The 27,821-nt window shown below is 38.9% G+C and overlaps 1 protein-coding gene across 1 annotated transcript in view; it reads right to left on the reverse strand.

Moving 5' to 3' along the window:
• Window positions 1–12,645: 12,645 nt before the first annotated feature.
• The window catches only part of MSH3 (mutS homolog 3), a 187,929-nt gene continuing 172,753 nt past the window's right edge, over window positions 12,646–27,821 (reverse strand). The window contains exons 21-24 of the mRNA XM_080804700.1: window positions 27,609–27,795; window positions 23,150–23,279; window positions 16,575–16,743; window positions 12,646–13,766 (exon numbers count right to left, since the gene is read on the reverse strand). Coding sequence (XP_080660826.1) covers window positions 13,658–13,766; window positions 16,575–16,743; window positions 23,150–23,279; window positions 27,609–27,795 — 595 coding nt within the window. The 3' untranslated portion in view covers window positions 12,646–13,657. The remainder of the gene's footprint in view (window positions 13,767–16,574; window positions 16,744–23,149; window positions 23,280–27,608; window positions 27,796–27,821) is intronic.

Below are 27,821 nucleotides of genomic sequence, written 5' to 3' on the forward strand. Positions count from 1 at the left end.
TTTGACAGAGAGAGATCGATCACAAGGAGGCAGAGCAGCAGGCAGAGAGGGAGAGGGAAAGCAGGCTCCCCGCTGAACAGAGAGCCCAATGTGGGGCTCCATCCCAGGACCCTGGGATCATGACCTGAGCTGAAGGCAGAGACTTAACCCCCTGAGCCACCCAGGAGCCCCTTGATTACTGAATCTTTAGAGTAAGTCTTAAAATCTAGTAAAATGAGTTGTTTTTTTTTTTTAAAGATCTTATTTCTTTGACACAGAGAGACACAGCAAGAGAGGGAATACAAGCAGGGGGAGTGGGAGAGGGAGAAGCAGGCTTCCCAATGAATAGGGAGCCCGATGAGGGGCTTGATCTCAGGACCTGGGATCATGACCTGAGCTGAAAGCAGTCGCTTAACCAACTGAGCCACCCAGGTGCCCCTATTTTGCCTTTTCTAATAAATTTTAAAACAATCTTGTTCGGATTTGGAAAAATGGACATCTTAATTATATTGAGTCTTCTAATCCGCGAATCTTCATTTACTTAGGTTTTCTTTCGTTTCCTTAATTAGTATTTCCAATTTTGAACGTAAAAATTCTTCAGAGATTTTGTTAAATTTAAGCCCAAGTATTTCATTTTGAAGGACTACAAAACAGCACTTAATTTTTTTTTTGACTTTCAAATTATAATTAATATATGGCAGTGTGATTGATTTTTTTGTTAACTGTGTATATCCTCCATGGTAACCACACTAATTAGTTCTAGCAGTTTTTTTTGTAGATCCCTTTGTATTTGCTACAGAGATAATCATATTGTTTGTGAATAGAGAAAGTTTTTTTTTTCTCCTTTGCATTCTGTATGTCTCTTATTTCTGTTTCTTGCCTTGGCTGGCCAGGACTTATGATGTGAAACAGAAATGCTGAGAGCAGACATTCTCGTCTTCTTCCTCCAATAAGGAAAAAGCATTTGGTCTTCACCATTAAAAAGGATGTTATCAGTCAGTCTTCTATAACTGTCCTTTATCTATCTAAGGAAATTATTATATTTCCAGTTTGTTGAGGACTTGTTTTTGTTTTGGTAAAGAATGGATGTTGAATTTTAAGTGCATTTTCTGCATCTATTGATATGATCATGTTTTTATATTTTAGTCTGTTCAGATGGTAGATTACATTGATTGATTCTCAAAAGTGGTACCAGTCACGCATACCTGGGATAAATCCCACTTGGTTTTGATGCATTTTATTCTTATTCAATTTGCTAATCTTCTATTGAGGATCTTTTTGTCTGTGTACAAGATATTAGTCTTTTTTTTTTTTTTAAAGATTGTATTTATTTATTTGACAGAGAGAGAGATCACAAATAAGCAGAGAGGCAGGGGGGGGAGTTGGCTCCCCACGGAGCAGAGAGCCAGATGTGGGGCTTGATCCCAGGACCCCGAGATCATGACCTGAGCCAAAGGCACAGGCTTTAACCCCCTGAGCCACCCAGGCACTCTTTTTTTTTTTTTTTTTTAAGATATTAGTCTTGTCTTTCAAATGTCTTTTTCTAGTTTTGGTACTGGAGTAGCGCCGGCTCTCAAAATGAGCTGGGAAGTGTCTCTTTCTCTTCTGTTTTCTGGTGGGGATTGTGCAGAATTGACATTATGTCTTCCTTAAACCTCGGCCTAGAATTTTCTTTGTTGGAAGGTTTTAAACTACAAGTTTAATTCCTTTAAGAGATATAGGTTAATCAGAATATCTGTTTCTTCTTATGTGAGTTTCAGTCATTTATACCTTCCAAGAAAGTGGTCCACTTAATCTAAATAGTCAAACTTGATGTGCATAGGCATGCTCATAGTATTTCTATATTATCTATCCTTTTAGTGTTTGTGTGATCTATACTATTATATCTTTTTGATAATTTGTGTCTTTCTTCTTTGATCAGTCTGGCTAGAAGTTTATCAGTTTTGTTGATCTTTTCATAGAACTAGCATTTGGTTTCATTTGTTATCTCTACTGTTTCCTCCCTTTTGTTTGCTCTGGTATTGTTCACTTTTTTCTACATTCTTAAAATGGAAGCTTAGATTATTTATTTCTTTTCTAATATAAGCTTTTAATGCTATATATTTCCCTAAAGATACTACTTCAGCAGGTTAGTCATTTCAAAATATTTTCTCATTTTCCTTGGGACTTTCTCTTTGGTCCACGGATTATTTAGAAGTGTGTTAATACTCATATATTTGGGGGAATTTCAGGTATCTTTTTTTACTGATTTCTAGTATTCCATTTTAATGAGACCATATTTTGTATTCTTTCAATTCTTTTAAATTTGTTAAGGTTTTATGACCACCGATATACCTATCATGGTCCATATTACATGTATGCTTGAACAGAATGTATCTTCTGCTGTTTGGGGGTAGAATGTCCCAGAAAAGTAAATTAGATCAAGCTGGTTGTTGTTATCATTCAGGCCTTCTATATTTTTACTGATTTTTGGTATACTTGTTTATTGATTACTGAAAGAAATGTTGAAGTTTCCATCTGTAATTGTGGATTTATCTACTTTTAGTTCTATCAGTTTTTGTTTTATGTATTTTTAAGCTTTGTTGTTAGGTTGTAAACAACTCAGGATTGTTATCTTCTTAGTGAACTGACAGTTTTATCATTAAATTACATATTTACTTCTTGATACTTGTTGATTTTCTTTGTTCTGAAGTCTATTTTGTCTGATTAATATGGCTACTCCAGAATTCTTTTGGTTAGTCTGTGCATGGTGTATCTTCTTCCATCCTTCTACTTTTTAGCTACTTATATTATTTAAATTGGACTTCTTGTAGATGGCATAGAATTGGGTCTTTATTTTTAACCCAAATGACAAACTGTCCTTTAATTGGTGTTTCCAGAACATTTCCATTTAATGTAACTGTTGACATGATTGGACCTATAATTTTATTCTTTCTTTTCAGTTTCTTTTTTTTCTTCCCTTTTCTGTTTTTCCTTTTCTGGTTTCTTTGGAATTACTTAAATATCTTTTACTTTTCTATTTTAACTTATCTCTTGGCTTTTTAAACTCTATACTTTGCATAATATTTATAATGATTGCTCTAATGATTAAAATATGCTTGTTTCATAATCTATTAAAATTTTATTACTCCAAATAAAATGTAGGAAACTTTCAGTCATATAGGCCCCTTTACATTACATACTTTATGTTGTACTTATCATATGCATTACATCTCTGTACACTAAAAATGCTACCATTTAATGTTATACTGTTTTCTTGCAACCATTACATATTTTAAGGAACTCAAGAGAAGTAGAACAGTATTATATTTACCCATATATTTCCTATTTATGTTGTGCTTTATTCCTCAAATTTCAAGTTTCTCACTGGTATCATTTCCCTTAGACTTAAAGAACTTCCTTTAGCATTTCTTTTACAGCAGGTGTATTTGTAACAAATTCTCTTCATTTTCCTTCATCTGAAAAAGTTTTCATTTGCCTTCATTACTGAATAATATTTTTACAAGATATAAAAATCTGGTTGACATTTCTTTTTTTTTTCAGCATTTAGAATATGTTGTTCTAAAAAAAAAAAAAAGTCGTTCCACTTCTTTCAATCGTTCATGATTTCTGATGAGAAATCCACAGTCTCTTTCTCCTCTTTCAGTTACTCCAAACACATGTATGTTATATTTAATTCCAGAGTAGTTAACATTCAGTGTTATATTAGTTTCAGGTGTACAATATAGTGATTCAACAATTCTATATATTACTCAGTGCTCACCAAGGTAAGTGTAGTTCTCATGTACATATCCATTTGGTCCTCCCCGACTCTGAAACATGCTTTATTTCTACTTAGAAATATATTATGCATATATTTCTTTTTTGGAAGGTTTTTAACTACAAGTACATAACAATTCTTTTTTTTTTAAAGTTATGGTAAAATACACATTAAATTTACCATCTTAACCACGTTTAAGAGTACAGATCAGTAATGTCAAACACATTCATATTGTTGTGCAACCAATATTCAGAACTCTTTTTATCTTGCAAAATTGAAACTCTATACCCATTAAACAACTCCCCATTCCCCACTGCCCCCATGGTTTTTTCTTTAGCTTCTATTTCTCCACAGACAATTTCTACCTTTACATTCATTCAAGAGTGTTGTCTCTTACTTCTTGGAGTTTGGCTATACTAGCTGCTTTAAAGTCATTGTCTGTTAAGTTTAACATTTGAGCCATCTTGAGGTTGGCTTTTCTTGCGAGTTGTTGACATTTTTGTGTTTCATATGACTTTTGAAATGATACTAAGTGGCAGGGCCAGCACCAGAAGTGGCCTGTTAACTGTCCAGTGTTCTTCACACTGATCCATGAAAGCTTAGTTGTATGTGCATTCATCATTCATTCATATTTTATTTATTTAATTTGTTTATAAAGGTTTTACTTACTTATTTGGGACAGAGAAAAAGCACAAGCAGGAGGAGCGTCAGGGAGAGGGAGAAGCAGACTCCCACTGAGCAAGGAGCCCAATGCAGGGCTCGATCTCAACACCTGACCCAAAGGCAGAAGCTTAACAGACTGAGTCACCCAGCCGCACCATCGTTCATGTTTTAATATGCAAGTCATAATTAGAGGATTGTCTCCAGAGCCAAAGTAAAGGCCACTTAGTGTTATTTCTGCATATCATCATTTCAGGTAGAAATCTTGAGCTCAGTGAACAATTCTTATTTCCTCCTACCATAATGAATACTAGATGGCATGAGAAATGGTCCTTCTGGTTCCCATTTGGATATTCCTCTTGGTAAAAACAATACTCAGTCATACACACACACACACAAATGAAACCAAGACTCAGTGGCTGAATTCCAAGAACCCCTTTCTACCCAAAACTGTAAGTTGCTCAGCAAGTTCACTCACTGAGAAACCAGGGGGAAAGGCATTTTAGGAAAGTAATCATCACAGATCTGAGACAGTGAGAAAAGGTAGAGGAATGGCAGCTGGCAGGTAAGGATAATGACTGTAGGCAAGAGCAAAGAGCATCACTCAGGAGGTTATGAATTAGTCACTAAAAGAGGACACGGGGAAACAGAGAAAGAAGGGACAGACACCTTCAATGGACATTTTAACCATCAATTCACACAGTCACGTGCAGAGCAATCTTGCTTCATAAGGTGTGACAGTCCAGAGGTGATGAGTTCTTCTCATTTCTCCTCCACTTTGGGGGTAATATGAATACCAGCAGGTGCTGCCATCCCTGGGACAGGAATATATTCTCTTTCATCTACATACTTAGTCAAAATTTCAGTGATAACCTGCTCAATCTGTGTAACGGAGCCAATGAATAAACCGTATATTCCAAGTCTTCTGGATCAACTCACCCACCTACATATAAACAAGGGAATTTAGAACTCAGGTAAAAACCAAAGACTACTGGACCATTAAAACACTTTCCCCGTTGTGGGATTTGAGAGAATTGTTATTCACTAAGAAGAAAAGACTCTGCTATTTGTGTCCCATCAGGGTTTCTTTCTGTAACTACTCAAAAGATTTAATCTTAAATAAGAGTATAGGCATCTGTCCTTATTAGTACATTTATTTCCAGTAGTATCTAGTTTTATTCCATTCCCCCAGAAATTTCCCATATCATTTTATATACATTTTAACACTAACTCTGCATTCATCATTTAAAGACTTTAACAATTCATGGAAACCCTAAGATTTCATCAAGTTTATAGTAGGTAAATGAAAGAGTCCTTCTCCTACTTCTCTATAGCAATCAAAATTTGTTAACTTTTAATTTCCCTTCAAATTTAAGATGTTACTGAATCTACAGATTACGCAAAACCTTCTGTAATTCAGATGGGTAGGGGGGTATACTGCTCCAGTTAGGATGAACCCGTAAAGTTCTTTATTTCTAGGAGGCCCAGTGTATTTATATGCTGTGCAAACATCCAGCGCTTTCACGAGACCAGATCCATCTGTACAGCACCTGTATTGGTGTCCGAAGTTGCTGCCAAGCTTGTAGCTCCTCCTGAATAAAGTGAAACTGCCACTCTGGACAGAACTGAATAGAGTGACTGAATAGAGCTGCTTGATCTAAGGGTTGCTACTTTTCAGGCTTGTCAGCTGCCCATGAGGTGGCCCAAGCCAAGACTACCCAACAGGGCTAATTGTGACAAACTGAGCCATTCAGGTCTGCCTTCTTAGGATGGCTGAAGAACAAAGTAAGACAAAGACACTGGGAGTAGGGACAGAAATGGACATCCTTGGAGAAAAGGCAGCAAGTTTAAGTGATGGGAAATTAGAGGCCAGAGAAAAGAAAGAAAACAGCAGAAAGTAAGATAGAAGAAGCAGAAACAAAGACAAGAGAAAAGCTGAGTCACTGAAATGATGGAACAGCCACCATGTAGGGAGAAACGGAAGCCCATTGTTGATGAAGTGACAAATAAAAGAAACAGAACTGTATAAACTATGTTCTGAAAGTTATTCCAAATTATCATTTTCCATTAGCTCAGGTTAAGCTGCTGTTTTCCTTACTTTGGGGGTTTCCTTAGGTGTCTTCCTGTTCTTGCCACTTAAAAGAAGAGTCCACCACTATTAATTAAGTTTGCAATTATTCATTTATGCACAGTTCATTAAGTTTATGATAAATCACTATTCTGAAGGGATCATTTTAATTTCAAAAGATCTTAACTGTGGTTGGGCGTTTATGTAACATTTCATTTTTTCTGTTTTGGGGCTAGTAACTTACTTACCTGAATACATTTAGATGCCTTGAAATTGGTCACCTATACTCACCTGCCACTAATATATGTACTTTTATATTTAAACCAGATGCTTGCAGTCTCTGGTACTTATCTCCATAGACAAGTTAGTATTTTAAACTTGTTCCTCCCCATAAATAAGGAATTTCGTTTTGTCACTGTAAAAGAACACTAACTCAAAAACTTAGTAATTCACACCTTACTCCAAGGTTTCTACCTGACATAGGAGTGATTATTTGGGGAGCATTAATATACCACTGCTGACCAGCATTAACCTGTTTACCTGTTGCTTATAAAGTGTGAGTCAAAAAAAAAAAAAAAAGTGTGAGTCAATTCTTGTGTTAATTTCTGACTAAGGCCATCATGTTTTTGCACCTACAGTGAAAGAACGTTTTAGAATATAGCTTGTGTCCAGATAGCAAAGCTCCTGATTGCTGGAAATCTGTAGTGTTCAAGGTCATGAAACAGAGATGGTGCTTGGGAACACTCTCATTGGCTCCTTTCCTGATTATTCTATACATAGGTTCGAGTATTTAAAATATCAAGAAATATTATCAGTATTTGAATGACAGACTACTGTTAGAATAGCATTATAGCAGAAAGCTTATGAACAGTTTAAGGAATCGTGCATGCTCTTTATAGACACTCCTTCAAATCTCATAACACAAAAATGCAACTTTAAATGTTTGCTTTTGCCTGAGTCTTTGTTAACAAAAACTGCTCTAAAAAATAAAGCCTATTTTAAAAAATGAATCTAGATATAGACCTTATACCCTTCACAAAAAATAACTCAAATGGTCATAAACCTAAATGTAAAATGCAAAACAATAAATCATCTCTCAGAAGATAAGAGAAATCTAGATGATCTTGGTATGCCAATGACCTTTTAGATGTAACACCAAAGGCACTAACCATGAGAGAAATAGTTGATAAACCTGACTTCATTAAAATTAAAAACTTCTGCTCTGCAAGACACAATCAAGAGAATGAGAGGACAAGCCACAGACTAGGAGAGAATCTTTTCAAAAGATACATCTGATAAAAGGGCTATTATCCAAAATATGCCAAGAACTCTTAAAATGCAGTAAGAAAATGAACAACCCAATTAAAAAATGAGCAGAGGGCCTGAACAGACACCCCATCAAAGATATACAGGTGGCAAATCGGCATTTGAAAAGGCATGCAGCATCCTGTCAGCAGGAATACCGCAAGCTCAACAGAGAGATTCTACTAAATGCCTATTAGAATGGCCCAAATCCAAAACACTGACAACACCAAATGCTGGCAAGGATAAGGAGGAAAAAGAACTCTTGCTGAATGCTGGGAGACATGCAAAATGGCACAACCACTTTGGAAAAGAGTTTGGCAGTCTCGACTAAATCTACTCTCACCATATGATCCAGCAATTGCACTTCGGTGTTTGCCCAAATGAACTGAAAACTATGTCCACACAAAAACCTGCATGTGGATATTTAGAGCAGCTTTATTCCTAATTGCCAAAATTTGGAGACAGTGACGATGTCTGTCCTTCAGCAGGTGAATGAATAAACTGTGGCACACCCACCCAGATAACAGGATAATATTTGGTGCTAAAAAGAAATGAGCTGTCAAGCTGTGAAAAACATGGAAGAAACATAAATACATATTACTAAGTGAGAGAAGGCCATCTGTAAAGGCTGTATGATCTCAAGTGTGTAATGCTCTGGGAAAGGCAAAACTAGAGAGAGAGTAAAAGGATTAGTGGTTGCCCGTGGTTAGAGGAGAGGAAGGATTAAACAGGAGGACTACAGAGGACTTTCTGGGCAGTGAAACTGTTCTGGATGATACTGCAACGGTAGATACATGTCATTCATTATGCGTTTGTCCAAACCCCCAGAGTGTACAGCACCAAGAATGAACCCGAATGTATACACGATACGCTTTAAGTGAAAATGAAATGCCAATGTAGGATCATCCATTATAACAAATACACGACTCTGGCGAGGGATGCTGACCACGGAGGAGGCAGTGCTTGGGGGCGGGGCAGAGACTACAGAGGGTCTCTGTACCTTCTGCTCAACTTTGCTGTGAGCCTAAACCTGTTCTAAAAAATAAAGTCTAGTTTACAAATAATAAAGTTCCCTGGGCCCTGAGCCAGACCTACAGAGTCAGACACAATCTCGTAAAGGGGTGAAGACCTAAGGAATATGATTTTTGGCAAATGGCTCTGGAGACAAGATTACTAACATGGTGGGAGTGGTGTGAAAGGTCAAGGGGAGAGAAAATGGAGAAGAGATGAGGACAGAAATGAACACTCACTGACATTTTCATGTCCCAACCTTAAAGATTCCGGTTCAGTACAGTGAGAGTGGTGCCCGGAAATATGTCTTTGAAAAACTCTTTAGGTGGTTCTGATGAAGGGAAGCAACTGCCCAACCCAGTGAGGAAGATTCAGGCAAGTAGGGTTTAATAAAAAGGAGGTAAAAATGGCATGCATTATTTCTGATGTAGAAATCAACTGTTCTGAATGTCCAAAAAAAAAGAAAGAAAGAAAAAGAAAAAAGAGAAAAAGAGGATACAGTCAAAGGCAATGAAGGGAGGATTTGCGCAAAGGACAAAACAACCCAAGAAAGGATTCTGCCTTCCAAGCTCAATAATTATTTCTGCAAGAAGACAGCCTTGCTGTGTCTTATGAAGTTGTGTTGATGCACATTCTTCACCACAATTTCAATGAAACAAGGCAGATGACAAGTAATCTTCAGGAATGCAGTCACAAAAGTAGACTGGGGGCGGGGGATGCCTGGGTGGCTCAGTTGGTTAAATGTTTGACTGTTGATCTCGGGGTCATGAGACAGAGTTCTGCCTCCGGCTCCACACAGAGAGTCTGCTTCCCCTCCCTCGCTCCCTCTGCCCCTCTGCCCGCTCACCCTCTCTCTCTTTCTAAAATAGATTATGGAATAAAGCTGTAACAAGCCAATTAGCAGAGAGTCATATTTTCTAAAGGCCACAATAGAAAGCATTTATTGCAAACAGAAAAAACAATTGGCAGGTCTTTGATATAAAAATCAGTTCATGCAATGACTGACTAAGAAAAAAATAAATTTTTTAAGATGATATTTAAAATCTATCAAGTAGGTAAAGTTTGCCTATGAAGTAGAATCTGTAACTGGGTAATCATATAATGTATTATCTAAAATGGGACATTTGTGAGTGAAAGAGACTTTTAATAACTATTCCAGGTGGGATGGCTGGGTGGCTCAGTCAGTTAAGCGACTGCCTTCGGCTTGGGTCATGATCCCAGGGTCCTGGGATTGAGTCCCATGCCAGGCTTCTTGCTCAGCGGGGAGTCCTACTTCTCTCCCTGCTTGTGCTCGCTCTCTCTGGCAAATAAATAAATAAGATCTTAAAAAAAAAAAAATCAAAACACACACAAAAAAACTATGCCAGGAAAACTGGTATAGACCAAGACTGTCCCAACTAAACCAGAAAGGATATTCCCCTAATGGTAACAGTTCTCAGGACATAATAAATCTAACAATAATCATATATACTAACTTACAATGGTCCAAAGAGGAATTGACCTTAATTATAAAGTTAGAAAACACAGATAGCATTAATTCAAGTTTCTTTCTCTCTCTCCCCATATCCTTGGTTGAGAGCACCAAATAGCACTTTTATAATTACATAGCCCAGCAGTAATTAACACTGATTTTGGAACCCAGTAAAGGTCAACATTAATTTGTGTACTACACTGGATTTCAATCTATCCTTTACTCTGGAATTTGTTCAGTGGGCATTGTTTCACCAGCCCCGTTACCACTCCAACCATTACAACAGGTTCAAACTTGAATAAACTGTCATAATAGTTTTTTTATTTTTTCAGATTTATTTATTTATTTATTAATATTTTAAGATGTAGCATACTTTCGTATGGATCTTGACTCCCTAGAGAAATGATTATGAAAAGAAAGGTCTATTTCCTTGAGTTTTTAATCTGAAAGGGTTTGGGTTTTCTTTTCTCTTTCAACAAACACGTACTGGTTGGGGGGTAGTCTCTAGTATGCCCTACATTCTCCTATGTGACAGATAAAGCAGAGGAGAAATGGAGCAAATAATTGTCAATCCAATGAGAAATAGCTTAGCCATTTGTCGTCATTGAGAATAGTGGCTCACAAACCTGACCGCACGTTAGAATTATTTGGGGAGCTTTAAAAAAAACCACAGTGTGTCTTGCCACATAAAACATTCACAGAAGAATTACTCATAAAAGCCAAAAAATGGGAACAACCCAAATGTGCATCAGCTCATGAACTGATAAATAAAATGAAGTACATAAAGCAGAGTAGTTTGCAATAGTAAAAAAGAATGAAGCACCATTACCTGCCACCACATGAATGAACCTTGAAAACAAAACGCTAAATCAAAGAAGCCAGATACAAAAGACCATATATTGTAATGACTCCATTCATATGAAACATCCAAAATAGGAAAACCTATAGTGACAGAAAGCAGATTAATGGCTGTCTAGGACTAGGGATTTGGGAGAGGAATGAAGAGAGACTGCTAATGAGTATAGATTTCTTTTTTAGAGAATGATAATGTTCTAAAGCTGATGGTAATCATCAGGGAAATGCAAATCAAAACCACAATAAGGTATCACTTCACACCTGCTAGAATGGTTATTATCGAAAAGCCAAGCAATGGGAGTGTTGGTGAGGACGGAGAGAATGGGAACTCTTGTGCACTACTGGTAGGAATATAGATTAGTACAGCCATTATGCAAAACAGTATGAAAATTCCTCAAAAAATTAAAAACAGGGGTGCCTGGGTGGCTCAGTTGGTTAAGTGGCTGCCTTCGGCTCAGGTCATGATCCCAGGGTCCTGGGATCGAGTCCCACATCAGGCTCCCAGCTCCATGGGGAGTCTGCTTCTCCCTCTGACCTCCCCTCTCATGCTCTCTCACCCTGTCTCTCTCTCAAATAAATAAATAAAATTTAAAAAAATAATAAAAACAGAACTACCATGTGACCCAGCAATTCTTCTTCTGGCTACCTATCAAAAGGAAATGAAATTTGTTATCTAGAAGACATTAGAATTGCACCCCTCAGTTTGGTTATCTGCAGTATGTACCCAACCAACTGCATTTTTCCTGCCAATCTTCATGGTCTTTGTCCCCTCTTCCTAACTGGGACTCTGCCCCAACGTTCCCTTCAACATCTCAGCTACCTGGCCAGGAAGGAGCCTTGCTTGGAAATGCAGTTCTGCAGTGCTGGTCTTTTCCTAACCAGGCCTGACCTCTTCCACACTGGCTGGCTGATACCCTGCCTCATGTTAAAGAATCTACCTTGTAATAGCCCACATTGTCACTTGCAGATACTGTGTATTGCCACTGCCTGGACACATTGCTCCTGGAGCCCATACCTGCTTAAACGTTGATGCTGGCCTGCCCAAGTCAGAGATGGCCCGAATGTACACTTGGACATGACCAGTGACGGCTGATTTCTGCAGCTCCCTCAGGCATGGGCATGACATTCCTGGATGCATCTCCTTTTCCTGCTGGCCTACATTAAAGTTACAGCACTACCTCCAAAATCTTGTTAGAAAGAATATAAAACATTTATAATCATACAGAGTATTAAAGCAGTACTTAAAGAGTATTGTTCTTTTTAAAATTTAGATCGTATTTCCCAATAGAAAACTCTTTTGAGACATTCTTGAGGATTTCCCTGTGTTAATACTTCTGAAGGGACCATGCAATCAGTCAAGTGGTATCATTCTCTTAACTTCAAAAAGGCTAGGAGTCAAAGGGCTACAGTGTGAGTGATCAAAAGTACAGTAACCAACCACCCTTCAGCTTGGGGAAATTATACGGACTCCTGTGTCCAGGGGTCACTGTTAGGACCACTGGAGGAAATAAAGTAAAGAAAGAGTTTGAAATACGTCCATCAAATGTGGAGAAGACATTTAATGAGCAGGGATAACAGCTGGGTGTGAAACAGGAGGGAGAGCCTTTGCCCAAGATCCCAGATTCACCACCGCCACCACACGGCTGTGAGAAGTTGGGGTGTAAGTGCTGTTAAAACCTCAAGGACACAGATGAACACATGTCAACCTAAACACGCAGGGAGGGAGCACTATCAACAAAGCTACATACTTCGATACGAGATCATATGCTTTCTATACCGATTAAAAGAAAGATCCAAAATAAAAGAGCTCAGGACTCATTTGGTAGAAGCAGCAACCTTGGTTCCACAATTAAACCTAAAAAAGTAGCAACTGCCAGATAGAAGAAAAAATCCAAAATCCAACAAGAAAAAAAAATCATTATTTATAGCAAGTACTCATTAAATGTTTATTATCTGAATGAATGACAAATAATTTCATCCCATAATTTTTAAATTGCATAAAACTGTGAGAGTATTTAACTTCAAATTTCATAAGATCTTACTCCTTCCATGCTCTACTTTCTAAAACCTTGATAATCTTTTCCTATTTCTCATAAAAAATTCTTATGCTCACAGTGAATAAACTGGTGGCATAAAGTTACTTTAGTTCAAGTGAAAAGGTTTATTTCTGCTAGACATCTCACCCAGTTGCAAATTAATCTGAACTGGAACAAATAAAAATATGAATTAAATTTTCCTATCACTCTCTATAGGTTCATGTTAGGCTTCATTTAGGTGATCGATTTTATGTGAAGTTTACTATTCATGAAGATTTTAAATTATGTAACAGAAGTCTTAATATTCAAAACTGTTTATACTTTTCTAAGTCAGGATGACAAGAACCTGGAACAGACTTTCTACACAAAAGGCCCGTTTCCCATGGGAATATACCAGAGTTCTGATTTTATGCTCACATCACACAAAGATAGGCTGTTACTGGAGAGTTGTTTTGTACAGATGGTATTTTTAATTCTCCATGTTTTGTCCAAAAATGTAGTCTTCGTTTTCATCAAGAAGAGAAGTCTGGAATTTCTTCCATTTCAAACTCGTCTCTCCATTTTTGCAGGTCTTTTGCATCATTTATCATCCATAACTTTGCAAAATACTTTAGCCTTTTCCTGGACAGAAAATAAAATATGATTTATTTTATAAATGGAATTATCGGGGTACAGTACATTTCACTGACAGCTATAAAAGGTCTAAGACAGGTGTGCCTGGGTGGTGCAGGTGGTCAAGCATTTGACTCTTGGTTTTGACTTGGGTCATGATCCTTGGGGTTGTGAGATCGAGTCCCACGTTGGGTTCCACGCTAGGTGCAGAGTCTGCTTGAGACGTTCTCTCCCTCTGCTCCTCCTGTTTGCATGCTCTCTCTCTCAAATAAATAAATCTTAAAAAAAAAAAAAAAGGGTCTATGACTTAGAACACCAGACAGGGCTCTGTGGTTAGGAAGTTGTGTCAGCATCAGTCTTCTGGTGACACTGTTATAATCAAGGACTGAGGCTGCTGATTGCCACTGCTACCTCCAAGGAGGAGAGACCCCAGCTTCTTACCCTTCTAACTCAGACCAGAGGCTAAGTGCGCTCACAGGATGAAAAGTAAATCTGATTTAATACAGCAAAGCTAGCTAATGAAAGAGCAGAATGCCAGCATAACACAGACCAACCAGTTAAATATTTAGGGTCTGGAGCCAGGGTGAATTCCAGTTATTGCTCCACCACTGACCAGGTATGGGACCCTGACTTCCTGGTCGATTTCCAACCCTTGCTTGGCCTCATTTTCCGCAACTACAATAAGGGGATAATGCCAGTAACTATACCTCACAAGGCTGTCATAAAAACTGAGGTAGTGCAGGTAAAGCAGTAACACTAGTAACTGGCGCCTGTCTGGGCTGCTGCAAATGACTGCGTAGACTTGTTTCTGTGCACAGTAAGCATTCGATAAATACTAGCTGTTATCATAAACCCACAGAAATGTTCAAGATTCCCCTTGGTTTCTTTGATCTCGCCAACGGAACTGATGTGATAAGCACTTTAAGTCAAAAGGTAAAAATAATGAATATAGTGTCTGAATAAATGATCAGTTTCTACCCCAATGCAACCTCTTTTGACAATTCTGTCTTGTCAAGATTATAGATTTCAAAATGTCACACAGTAGTTGGAAGAGTTAAAACATTATAACCTGTGAATTTTATTGCTCTTGCTGTTCTACTGGCTATATTAAGTATAAACTACCATATTTTACTGCCATCTCATATAAATATGTCCCTTTGTAGTAAAGTTTTATTCTAGTTTCTCTAGGGAAGAAGAAAAATAATAGTAAGATAACAAAAGAGGATTTAAGTTTGTCTTTGGACTTGCGCAGAGAAGTAAGGGCTTATCTTTGAACTCTCATAATAAATAACTACTTTTAATCTGGTATTATGGAAAGGATCCAAGAGAATGCCAACAGAGGAAGCCACACATCATGCCAGAGTCCAGCACTTTGGATTTGGCCAACCACCATTTACCCCTGCACACTACAGAGTGGCAAGGCAGAACCACAAGAGGAAAGAAATGGAGAAATTGTTTGCAGTACTGTACTTCAGTATACAAGTTGGTAATTGTTTAATTAATATTAGGTATTGCTATTTCAGTATTTACATTTGGTAATGATTTGCAGGACTAAACATTTTTCCTGTAGTGTGGTCACCAGCCAAGATTTTCTATTTGACCAACAATTTGTTCCCTCACAGTCACAAGGTTATCAACTAGGGTGGTAATATCTTGCCCCAGGCATATCCCACTTCCCAGGTAGTACAGGAGTGGGGCAGGGGATGGATGAGGAGGTTATGTCCTTTTATCATATAATCTTGTATTTGGGGGGGAAAGGCGGTAACTTATTATTTTTTACTATGATATTTTTCTTGGAATATCTTTCTTCCAAAGCATACCTCTGATATAGATCAAGATCAGTTAATATACTGACTACCTACTGGCTGGATATCAAGGGTAAAAGATAGAATGCATTCACATAATTCACATAAGCATTCTAAGTGACAGAAAGAAGGCAATTTAAAGATATATTTATTCATCTCAGAGAGAAAGAGGAGAGAGAGCCAGAGCAGGGGGGGAGGGGCAGAAGGAGAGGGAGAGAGAATCTTTAGGCAGACTCTTCACTTAGCGCAGAGCCCCACACGGGGCTCAATCTCACAACCCGGAGATCATGACCTGAGCCGACATCAAGAGTTGGACGCTTAATTGACTGTGCCACACAGATGCCTGAATAAAGCTGTTTTTTTTTTTTTTTTTCGTTTTTTTTAAACATAGACTCCACGCCCAGTGTGGAGCTCAACATGGAGCTTGAACTCACAAACCTGAGATCAAGACCTGAGCTGAGATCAAGATTCGGACACCCAGCCAATTGATCTACCCAGGTGCTCCGCAGGTAGTTTGGAAAGAAAAATTTGTCATAAACAATCCACAAAAGAAGTGACATGGGGATACGGACTATAATTACATAGTTATATAATACTATTATTTTCATTCATACCCTGACAGAATTCTTACTTTCTGAATGCGGTATATGGATAAAGGAAGTACTCTAAAGGTTTTAAATGTCATGGTTTCTTTTAGTCATTTGTTGTATAATTGAATGCTTTAAGCAACCAATGTGTTGGCACACAGTAAGGAGTTAACTTAGTTCTTTAGAAAAATGACTTTAAAACCAATTTAGCAACTCAACAGATAAAGATCTGAGTAGAGAAGGCGGACTGAATTCACATGAGCTTTTCAAAGATCTGTTTTCATTTTATTTTAATTAAATGTTTCAGAATATTTGAAGAAATGCTTAATGGTGAACCTGACGTTCATTTACAGGACATTCCTCTTCTTTGGACAACCTGGAAGTTTCCATTATAAGTAAAAAAATGCCACACAAATCATTCTGACCTCTTCATATTTACTAATCCTTCTAACTCTTTTGACTTGCTAGCTGCTTTCTTTAAAATTTCTCCAGGAACATCTGCTAGTTTAGCCACATTTAGTCCGTAACTCCTTGCTGCAATTCCTCTGGTTATTTGATAAAGAAAAGTGACAAAATCAGGAACTTGTTCTTCACCTACAAAATAAAAAATAAAAAAATAAGTAAAAAAGAGGAGATAAAGGAAACCATGCCTGAAAGTTCAAAGCAGAAGATTAAATAAGACATATAAATTCTTACAACGTTACTCAATTAAAATTTACAATCTGAAAAAGAAACCCACTGTTCCAAATCACTCTCAGCTCCATTTATCAATTATACATATCTAGGAAAAGGGGAAATACTGTTTTGAAGATTCTCTTGCATTTAGGACCTTATAACTCACCTAAAAGGTGTTTTTTTTTTTTAAATAAGATTTTTTTTAAGTAATCTCTACACCCAGCATGGGGTTCAAACTTATAACCCTGAGATCAAGAGTCACATGCTCCAACGACTGAGCCAGTCATGTACCAACCCCCCTCCCCACCTACAAGTTTTTAAAAATGACTTGGTGTAAGGAAAAGATTTGTTTTATGCTTCTTCCCAAAAAATTTCAACTGGACTGCTATTATCAGAAAGGAAATGATTCTGATACACAGTACAATATAATTTTTCCTGTAAAAACAGACCAAGAAAGTGTTATTTCAGTGAATGTGCTCACTGAACAGTCTTGTATGTAATACACTCTGTAAAGTAACACACGTAAGAGATATTTCTAAGAATGCTAAAAACAAAACAACAGCAAAAAATGCATAAGGAAATACAACATGGTGCACAGTTTAAATAACAAGACTGAGAAATTCTGGTTTACTAAATGTACTGGGTTAACTGAGAATTATATATATTCAAGTGAACACTGTTCAGTTCCACCCAGCTCCCCCTGAGGACTAAAGGGTTTATTGCCTCAGCTCTCAGGAAGGTTGTCAGTCCACAATCCACAGCTATATCCCCCCTTTGGGAGTCACCTCAGCTTAAGAAGAGAACTGCTTCATCTGAGGTCATGTCCTGTCTTGGGCAGCCTGCACCATGACTGGTTGCTATGGGAGTTGGTAGGCAGCTTCTAAGATGGCCACTTAAGACCCCTGCCTCCTGGTGATCATGCCCTTGTGTCATTCTCTGCCGCTGAATGTGGCAAGACGCACCGACTTGCTTCTAACAAATAAAATATGGCAAGAATGATGTGTTGTCACTTCTGAGATTAGATTGCAAAATACTGTGGCTTCTGTCCTGGGCATTCATTTTCTTGCTTACTTGTTCTGAGGGAAACCAGTTGCCATATTGTGGGCTGCCTTATGAAGAAGGCCACATGGAAAGAAACTGATGTCTCTGGCCAACGGCCACACGAGTGAACTTGGAACTTGGAAATCTAAAGCTTGCCAGCACCCATGTAAGAGGTCTGGGAAGTAAATTCCCCCAGTGAAACTGTGAAGTGATGACAGACCTAGACAACCTTGATTGTAGCCTTGGGAGAAATCATGAGGTAGAAGTGGCCATCTAAGCAGCCCTTGGTTCCCTGATGCAGAGAAATGATAAGGTGATCAATGTTTGCTGTTTTAAGCTATGTCTGAGAGTAATCTGCTACACAACAATAGCTAACTAATAAAGGGTATTAAAGGGCAAGCCCCCTCACCTCAAGCTGAGTCAACTCTGAAAGACCAATCCCATCTCAGAGCTCTCGGTAGGACTGGCTGAAGCCTTATGACCACAACGCAGCCCCATCGGACCAGGCCTGCCCTCAGGTGTTGATCATGAGAGCACTCCCAGCCAACACCTGCCACAAAAATCTCAGACTCTGCTTCCTGGAGAACCCAGGCTACCACACAAATACATACACAGAAACTAAAAACTTCCAAAGAATTGGGATATAATGAAGTACAATAATAGAAAGACAAAGCTGCATACTGTTTAATCTTTGATAAATCTCAAGCTTCTCAGGATTATGCAGCTTTTATTATGAAACTCAACCTAATTACACAGAGTTGTAAAAATGCCCAAAATGAACCAGATTTTTAATAATTTCTGAGATCCTGGGGTGCCTTGGTGCTCAGTCGTTAAGCATCTGCCTCGGCTCTGGTCATGATCCCAGGGTCCTGGGATGGAGCCCCGCATCGGGCTCCCTGCTTGGCAGGTAGCCTGCTTCTCCCTCTGCCTCTACCCCCTGCTTGTGTTCCCTCTCTCCCTGTGTCTGTCAAATAAATAAATAAAATCTTTATAAAAAGAATTTCTGAGATCCCAATAAACACATTATAATTTTATCAAGAGCTTTTTCTCATATATTATGTCATTTCATAAATGTGTATGATAAATGGGTTTACTCTTTTATCAGCTAAAAACTAAAAAGCATAACTGAGAACAAGGATAATGGAATTTTCTTTAACCTCTTCTAAGAATTCAGCAGCAAATAACACCTTTCTAAGGCTGGGTGCTGGAAGTGGGAGGTGGAAAGAATGCTGGCACTCTCAGGAATACAGACTAAAACTCACATTACAAAGCACTAAGAATACCTTTTGCCTCCAAATAAAACTTGAAGAACATAAAGAACAGGTGAGGAGGTGGGTGGAAGGAGACCAGGAAAGAAGCGTGGAGAAACCAGTGCCTGCTAACCTGGGTAATTTTTTGTTACTCACTGATGCTCACATGACCAAAAGTGAAGTGAACAGCAGTAGGCAATCCATAGGGCAAACTCTTCTCATCCTTAAGACAAAAAAACAGTCTCTATCACTTCAACTGGCTTGGTTATAACTGATGTACCTATGTCCAGCCTCTCCTCTCCTCTATAATCTAACCTCCATGCCAGTTTTCTTTCAAAAAAAAAAAAAAAAATCATTCATCTGTCTGTCCATTTGTCATCCGTCCAGCCATCCACTCTTCTATCCTTTTCTGGAAGCCCACTAATGCCACACAAAACCCCCTTAGTTAAAATTTGCTTTGCTGATGGCATTTTTTTTTCTTTATATATATAACATACAGTAGGTATACATATACATAGCTATACGATGCTTTTTATGTAATATAGCTATAATATTCCTATATTTTATAGCTATATAATATAAAATACTATGTTGCTCCAAATAATTTAACATACCTCAGTACAAACAGCTGCTCAATTTCTCATCACATCCTAGTCTCCACTGCAGTACTAATTTTGGTAGTTCTCACACCATCAAGGTAAATAATGAGACTACTCTTCCGTAATCACGTTAGGGTTTTTGTTTTTTTTTTAAAGATTTATTTATTTACTTGAGAAAGAGAGAGTGTGAGCATGAGCATTAAGGGACCAAGGGAGAGAAAGAATCTCAAGCAGACTCACCTCTGAGTGCAAAGCCTGACAGGAGGCTCAATCCCACCACCCATGAGATCGTGACCTGAGCCGAAACCAAGAGTTGGACACTCAACTGACTGAGCCACCCAGGCGCCCCCTCACATTACAGAGCTTTTAGAGTTATGTTCTACATCAGGACTGTCCTTCACTCCTCTCAGAGGGGAGAAGGGGAGAGAGTGAGAGTGTGTGTGTGATGCAACTGTGGCAGCAGACAGCCAACGAGGAGAGAAGACGGTAAATAAAAGCTCTTGGTGAGGACTTCACTTATAAGCTATAACCGTTTCTAGATGGATATTACTGAAAAATTTATCTGATACTGCTTAGAGTCAGAGAAAGTAATAATTCATGTTTCTGCTGGTTACAGGGGAACTTAGCAAAATTTGTTTGAAAGCCAAACTTCTGTGGGCAGTTATTAAAGAAATATGTGTGTTGATCAAATAGTGTCTGAAGCCACTTTTGGGACTGATTCCTAACATTTTTAGAGGGGGACAAGGTGAGGTAACCTGTCCAAGATTTTATAGACTGGAATAGATTAAAGTACATGTTTCTTACTGCAGGTCCGCTGCTTTATCTACTTCGCCATGAGAAAAAACAGTGTATCTTCAAAGCCACCCAAAAGGTCTTTGGGGTGCTTGAGTGATGACCTATGCAGGGGCCTCTAATTCAGACAGCAGAGGAGCTAGGTTAGAGGTAATGGATGAAACACAGATGTAGCTGGAAAAACACTGGAGGTAAAGCAGGCAATGCACCAATGCTTCAAAATTCTGAGTGAAAATTATTTTCAACCTAAAATTCCAGCCCTAGTGAAATTGTAAGTGAAGTATGAAGGTGTACTGGAGACTTTTCATTCCTGCAAAATCTCAAAACTTTTCACTCCTTTAGCTGATATTATTAGTAGCCTATCCAAAATCTTTTCCAACCCTAAGAAAACCCTGATTTTATATAGAAATAACTCACTGACCATTTAACTGAGGGGATAATGTCCTCATGCCAAGCTCGGAAAGTTGATCCTGATTAATCTAGGCTGATCCAAGTTACCCCTGTCATTGTCGCTTTCTAGCCATTGGTTTAAGGGTGAGCATGTGATTCAACTCTGAAAAGGAGAGACGACAATGATGAGATGCTACTGAACATCTGAGGAGAGCTCCCCAGCTCCTAAGAAAGAGTACCAAGAAATGCTGGTCCCTATTCTTCCTTTGGATATTTGTTGATTCTGGCTTTAAGGCACGAAAGAGCCTCGGCCACCCTGTCTGATGACGAAGCCAGCAAGGCTGGAAGATGGAGCCTGGGGAACTGTAAAGAAGAAGAGCTGAAGCCCACTCTTCCTCTGAGGTCCCTGTAATGTGAGATTTCTACTCTTACTGTTGGAGCCCCTGTGAATTCCAGGATCCTGTTACCTGCAAGCAAATGCACAGAAGGCGGGATGAGAGAAGTCCTAGGGTGCTGGTGAACGCAGGTGTCGGGACAACAGCTGTGCAGCAGGCCTAGGGAGCAACCAGCGCAGAGGAGTAGGACAAAGGGCTCCAGGGGGAATGACTCCAGCGTGGAGAAATGGAACCAGCAGTTCAATCACATGGAAAAATGTCTAGAGAGGCATTTTATAAAGCTACTGGCAGGTACAGGAAGAGTCAGATATAGACTCAAATAGAAGAATGGAATGAAAACAAGGCAATTACTGCCTTCAAAAACACAAAAAGCAAAAAAGTTGCAAAGAACAAAAATACACTTGTCCTCATACCTGGCTCATGATTAAGCAATACTTCCTGGCAATAACAGTGAAAACTCTGAGGAGGAATGAGGCAGAAAGAACCTGGAATGAGTACCCTGGGAGGTCAGAGCAGGAAAGGCTGAGGACTCCCATCCAGCACAATGAGAAGCTGAACAGTAATGTGTCCAGACGATGAAGCAGGAGATGGGCAGATAAGCGTATGATTTAGAGATTCGGAAAGAGTGATGAAGGAGGTGAAAGCGGCTGCCTTGGGACTGGATGGGGAGGGGGCATGGAGGGAAGGGACAGAGGCAGGGGTTTACTGCCTGTTAGCATGTGCCTTTCAGCATCATTTCATGTTTAAAATTAGGTTCATGAATATAAATTTCAATTAATAAAATAAAATGCCAGAACACTTACAGGTTGGTAGTCAGTTCACATAAAGGCTTATCACTGACCCTTCCCTGCTGGTGAACTCTTGTTTATCCCACTGGGTTTTAGCTTATAAGCTCCTCCTGTCACTTTGGATACAGATTAATAGACATGAAACTGCTTCCATGAGAGAATTTATGATGTGTTTTTCAAGACTGCACGGTGGTGAAAGGCAAGGATTGCCTAACATTACATTTAGCTCAGGTCCAGGGCTTTGTTTTATTTGGGCCAGCTGCCTGATTTCTTTTTCAGGTCCATCTTTATTACTTTTCCAAAATAAAATTTGGACCCTGGAGTGTCTTGGGTAATGGATTTTCCATTGTAGCACACCAACTGTGTAAACCACCGCTGGCCCACAGGCTGGGAGCTTAAAAAAATTACTACTGAACAGGAAAATAAGATTATACTGAAACTGACTATATTACTTAGAGCGCTTGAATTTATTTCTGTTGGCTAATGATGTCTTTTTCATGAAACATCTCATTCCTGCGACAGTGGTCCAGGGTGGGAAGGCTAGGAAAAATAGTGTAAATCCCACATACCTCTTCTAGAGAGCAGGAAAGAACCTGCAAGCAGATTCTAGGACTCTAGGTTTAGTTCAACCCCTACCCAGGTGGCCCACGTGGGCAAGCCACTTGACCTGACATTCGGTTCCCTTGTCAAGTTAAGATAAAACATATGTCCAGTATAGAATACTGGGGATGAGAGATTTTTAAAGATGACTAATATACTTGACTGTTCGGGCACCTTTCCTGAGACCATTCTAAGAGTAAAACCTACAAGGCACCCCTGACCCCATCTCCTTCTTACAGAAAAATGAGGTAGACAAAGACCAGAGAAGTGCTCAGAGATGGCAAAGATAAATGTAAATCCTACTTGACCCTAAGCTTGGAGAAAATGAACTTGGACAAATGTCATTTATAATTAACATTCACAGCTTTTATTTTTAATAAGCAATAAGTTCACGTATTCATGAATCTTGAGGTATCAAACATGAAAACCAACAACATTCCCGTTGTACTTACTGCAAGTGTATTTCATACCTGGATCCTCTTTGCTTTCATCCTCAGTGATCAAGAATCCCATGTGATAATTTCCCACCTGTTGCAAGTAACTTTTTTCTAATTCACAAACTGGTGGATAATGGGTGACAAACAGGGTTAAGGATTTCACCTAAAGCAGTAAGACATGACAAACGTTATTTTATTTTTATATTTACTTATTTTTAAAGATTTTATTTATTTGTCAGAGACAGAGAGAGAGAGAACATTAGTAGGGAGAGCGACAGGCAGAGGGAGAAGCAGACTTGCCGCTGAGCAGGGAGCCCGATTTGGAACTAGATCCCAGGACCCTGGAGTCACAACCTGAGCTGAAGGCAGACGCTTAACCAACTGAGCCACCCAGGCGTCCCTGTTATTTTATTTTTAAATTTTACCTTAAACTTTTCTCCAATTTTGTTTTGAAAAAGTTCAAACCTTTATAAACATTGTAAGAAAAGTACAACGAACATTGCTATATTCTTTCCCTAGACAACTGTTTTTTGGTTCAATTTTATACATATAATATATAAATATATATAAATATTTTATATTTGGTTTGCATTTTGCCATAACACACATGCATACACACACACACACACACAATTTTTTCCTGAAACATTTGAGAATTGCAGACATGACACTTCATCCCTAATACCTAAAATTCTATCTTTTAAGAACAAAACATTCTCGGGGCGCCTGGGTGGCTCAGTGGGTTGGAGCCTCTGCCTTCGGCTCGGGTCATGATCCCAGGGTCCTGGGATCGAGCCCCGCATCGGGCTCTCTGCCCCGCATCGGGCTCTCTGCCCGGCAGAGGGCCTGCTTCCTTTCCTCTCTCTCTGTCTGCCTCTCTGCCTACTTGTGATCTCTGTCTGTCAAATAAATAAATAAAATCTTTAAAAAAAAAAAAAAAAAAAAAAAAAAAAAAAAAAAAAAAAAAAAAAGAACAAAACATTCTCATATTAACCAGATAAAATTATTACACTTGAGAAATTTAACACTGATATATTACTATTACCTAACATTAGTCCACAAATTTCCTTAACTGTCCCAGTAATACTCTATAAAGTTTCTCTACATTAAAAAAAAAAAAAATTCAAGGATCATGCATGCCACGCACTTAGTCATGTCTCTTTAGTCTCCATCAATCTAGAAGAGTTCCCAGCCTCCTTTTTATGTCTTTTATGACATTAATGTTCTTGAAATATCTAAGAGTTTCGTATCATGTTTTGTGTAATGTCCCTCAATTTGGATTTGGCTGATTTTTTTATCCAAATAAGCTTAAACCTTACTGGCAGAAATATTACATATTCATGGAGATGCCATACTCTTTTCAGTACATCATATCAGGAGCCACATGATATCAATTTGGCCCACTATTGGGGATGCTAAATTTGCTTATTTGGTTTAAGTGAGTGCCCACATTTCTCTACTATATCGACACCTTTCTCCTTTGTAATTAATGACTTCTGGAGTAATACTTTGAGATTGTGTGAATATCCTTTTTTCCAACAATCTTTCATCTCAAAGTTTTGCCATCTATGGATCATTGTTGCTTGATGATACGGTGACTAGTAAATGCTAATTTAAAAAAATTCTCTATTTATTAGTTGGCATTCTGTAAAGAATTTTCTTTTCTTTTCTCCCTACCCTACCTCTGCCATTTTGAAATTTATTTTTGTTTTGTTAGTACTCATATGCATTTATGGATTCCTTAATAAGCATTATTTTAAAGTATACATTATTGTGTATTTTTGAAATCCCTTATTTCTTAAATCTTAAAAGAAGCTAACACCAAATTTTGATCTAAAAATTGGCAGAAGAGGCGCCTGGGTGGCTCAGTCAGTTAAACAGCCAACTCTTGATTCTGGCTCAGGTCACGATGTCAGAGTCCTGGGATCAAGTCCTGCAATGAGCTCTGTGCTTAGGGAGGAGTCTGCTTGGGGAGTCTCTCTCTGCCCCCACCCCACAGTTCACACATTCTCTCTTTCTCAAATAAATAAATAATCTTTTTTTAAAAAAAGGATAAAAATCAGCAGAAGGGGGTGATTAAATCAAAGAACTTCAGTTTTGATTCATCTGCCATTCACCTCATTAAAAGTCAGAACATGTGCCTTCTCTCTTATAACAATTACAATAAACCTATTAAGGCAAGATTTCTTTGATGAGCTGCTCTTAGAATCTGCCCCAAAGTTATCTGTGGACCAGCTGTCTCCATGATGCCCCTTCCCTGAGGTGACACGCATTTGCTGCCAGAAGACCTAAGGGTTTGGGTCATAACACTGCTCTCCCCAAGGCCATTTCAGCTCGCAGCTGCCACACAGAGCCTCCCCATTCCTCCTCTCTTCTCTCTCTCCCCCATCCCAGCAATCAATAGACACCAAGAAAATGCAGATTTTTATCCATAAAAAAGGGTAGAGACTCTTTGCTCCTAAAGAATCCTCTTCGGTGACTTACCTCTAACAAATTTTATCTAAAAATAACACTTTCTTCATTAACATTTAAAACATCAAAAAGCTGCTATAGAAGCAATGAGAAGAGAAGTGACAAATTTAATTCTGTCATGATTTGTTCCTGAGGGTTCCTAAAGGGATCTTTAACATATTGCCAAACTGCTTGGGTAGCCAGCCTCCAACATGGCCTCCCAACGCTCGTGTTCTTGAGCAGCCCCTTCCCACAGTGAAAAGTGAAAGCTGGCCCTTGTGCTCAACAGAATATGATGGTAGTGACAGTGTGTGGCTTGTGAAGCTAGGTCATAAAACGCATTTTGTCATAAATGCATAAAATACTCGGGCCACGTGGAATGGTTCTTCTGGGAGCTGCCAAAAGCCACTCATAATCGAACGGCCCTATGGAGAGAGGTTCACAGAGAAAGGAAGAGAGAGCCCTGGCCAACTGCTAGCACTAATTTGCCAGCAGCTAGCGAGCCACATTGGAAAGGGTCCTCCAGCCCCAGTCAGGCCTTCAGATGACAACCTGACCACAACCTCAGGAGAGAGCCTGAGCCAAAACCTCCCAGCTAAGGTGCTCCCAAATTCCTTACCTCCAGACCCCTGGCAGATCTAACAGACGATTACTGCTGTTTTAAGCCACTTAGTCTTGGGGGAATTTGTTATGTGTCACAGTAACTGATAAGCAGTTGGAGCAATGAAATCAAGCTCAGAGGGGGCAAATTCAGTCTGTCATGATTCGTTCCTGAAGGTTCTTAAATCAATGTTTAGAATGTGTTTGGGAGGCAGTGATAGGACTTTACTGAACCTGTGATATGCAGTTTGGTTCGATAATTAAAGAGATGTTCCTGAGCTCTTTTTGTAAATAAATAATTTTTTTAAGAAAAATTAAAAGTATTTATTTTAAAGTGGAAAACATGCCACCGTTAACTATGTAATCTAACTAAATGTTCAAACAAAAAACAGGCCCACAGAAGTTTAAAGAAAAGGGGAGTTATTTTTGCATTCTGTGCTGTGCAAAGGAATAGGAGTAAAAAATATGCTTTTACTGGTTATGTAAGGAAGAGAAGAAGAAATGAAAAGGGAGGAAAGACCCACAGGAAAGAGTTTAAAAAGCAGAGAACAAAATAGTAAAAGAAAAACCGAAGACCAGACAAGGTTCCAGACAGGAGCCAAGAAGGAGAGGCAGAAGAGGAGAGACCAGAATGAACAAAGAGAGAGCATTAATAAAGGGGGGAGCTTGATGGAGATGACAAGGATGGAGCATTTAACACGAGCAAAACTTCACACCAAGAGGCTCAGAACTGCCCTCTGGAAAAAACAGATATGCATTAAAAGAGTGAAAGAAAGACACAAAGACACGAGATTAAAGGTCTTCTACCAAGGTCCTGTAGGATATTGCTCAAAAAAGGATTTCATAGGTTAAAATGGCTCTATCTCCTTTTTGTTCTTTCCTTAAGGACTGGGTTGCAAGTTGCGGGGGGGGGGGGGCACGTCCCTGCTTTTAATTCAGAGTTTGCCAAGGATAATGAGAAACAGTTCTAGGGGGAAATACTGCCAGAGAGGCCTTTATACTACTGACCAGGTTTACTCTGTTTCAGCAAAAGCAAAGAAGACACATCAAAGAATTATAGACATGATGTAGGGCTAATCCATCTAAGTTCAATGTGGAGTGTTTTAATGGCCAATTGCAGGTATAAGGTCACTTATAATAAAGATCATTTTTTAAAAACAGATTTTAATTATTTATTTGACACAGAGAGAGACAGAGACAGTGAGAGAGGGAATACAAGCAGGGGGAGTGGGAGAGGGAGAAGCAGGCTTCCTGCTGAGCAGAGAGCCCGACCTGGGGCTCGATCCCAGGACCCCGGGATCATGACCTGAGCCGAAGGCAGCCGCATAACAACTGAGCCACCCAGGCATCCCTGATCATTTTGAATATTTAGAAGCTGATCAGAAAAACAATTTATATGCTATGCACCATTTACATACAAAAAGCTGTGCAAGATACTCACATCTCTAATAAAATGCTCGAGTGTAGCATAAGCAATGGCGATTCCATCATGGGTGCTCGTCCCTCTTCCCAATTCATCCAAGATAACCAAGGACTGGGATGTTGCTTGTCTTATTATTTCTGCAGTGTCAGTCAGCTCTTCCATAAAGGTACTCTGTCCTTTATATATATTATCTGCCGCTCCCATCCTACAAATAAGATGAAGACACCTTGA

The sequence above is a fragment of the Martes martes genome (assembly GCF_963455335.1).
Source record: "Martes martes genome assembly, chromosome: 5".
Lineage (NCBI taxonomy): Eukaryota > Metazoa > Chordata > Mammalia > Carnivora > Mustelidae > Martes > Martes martes.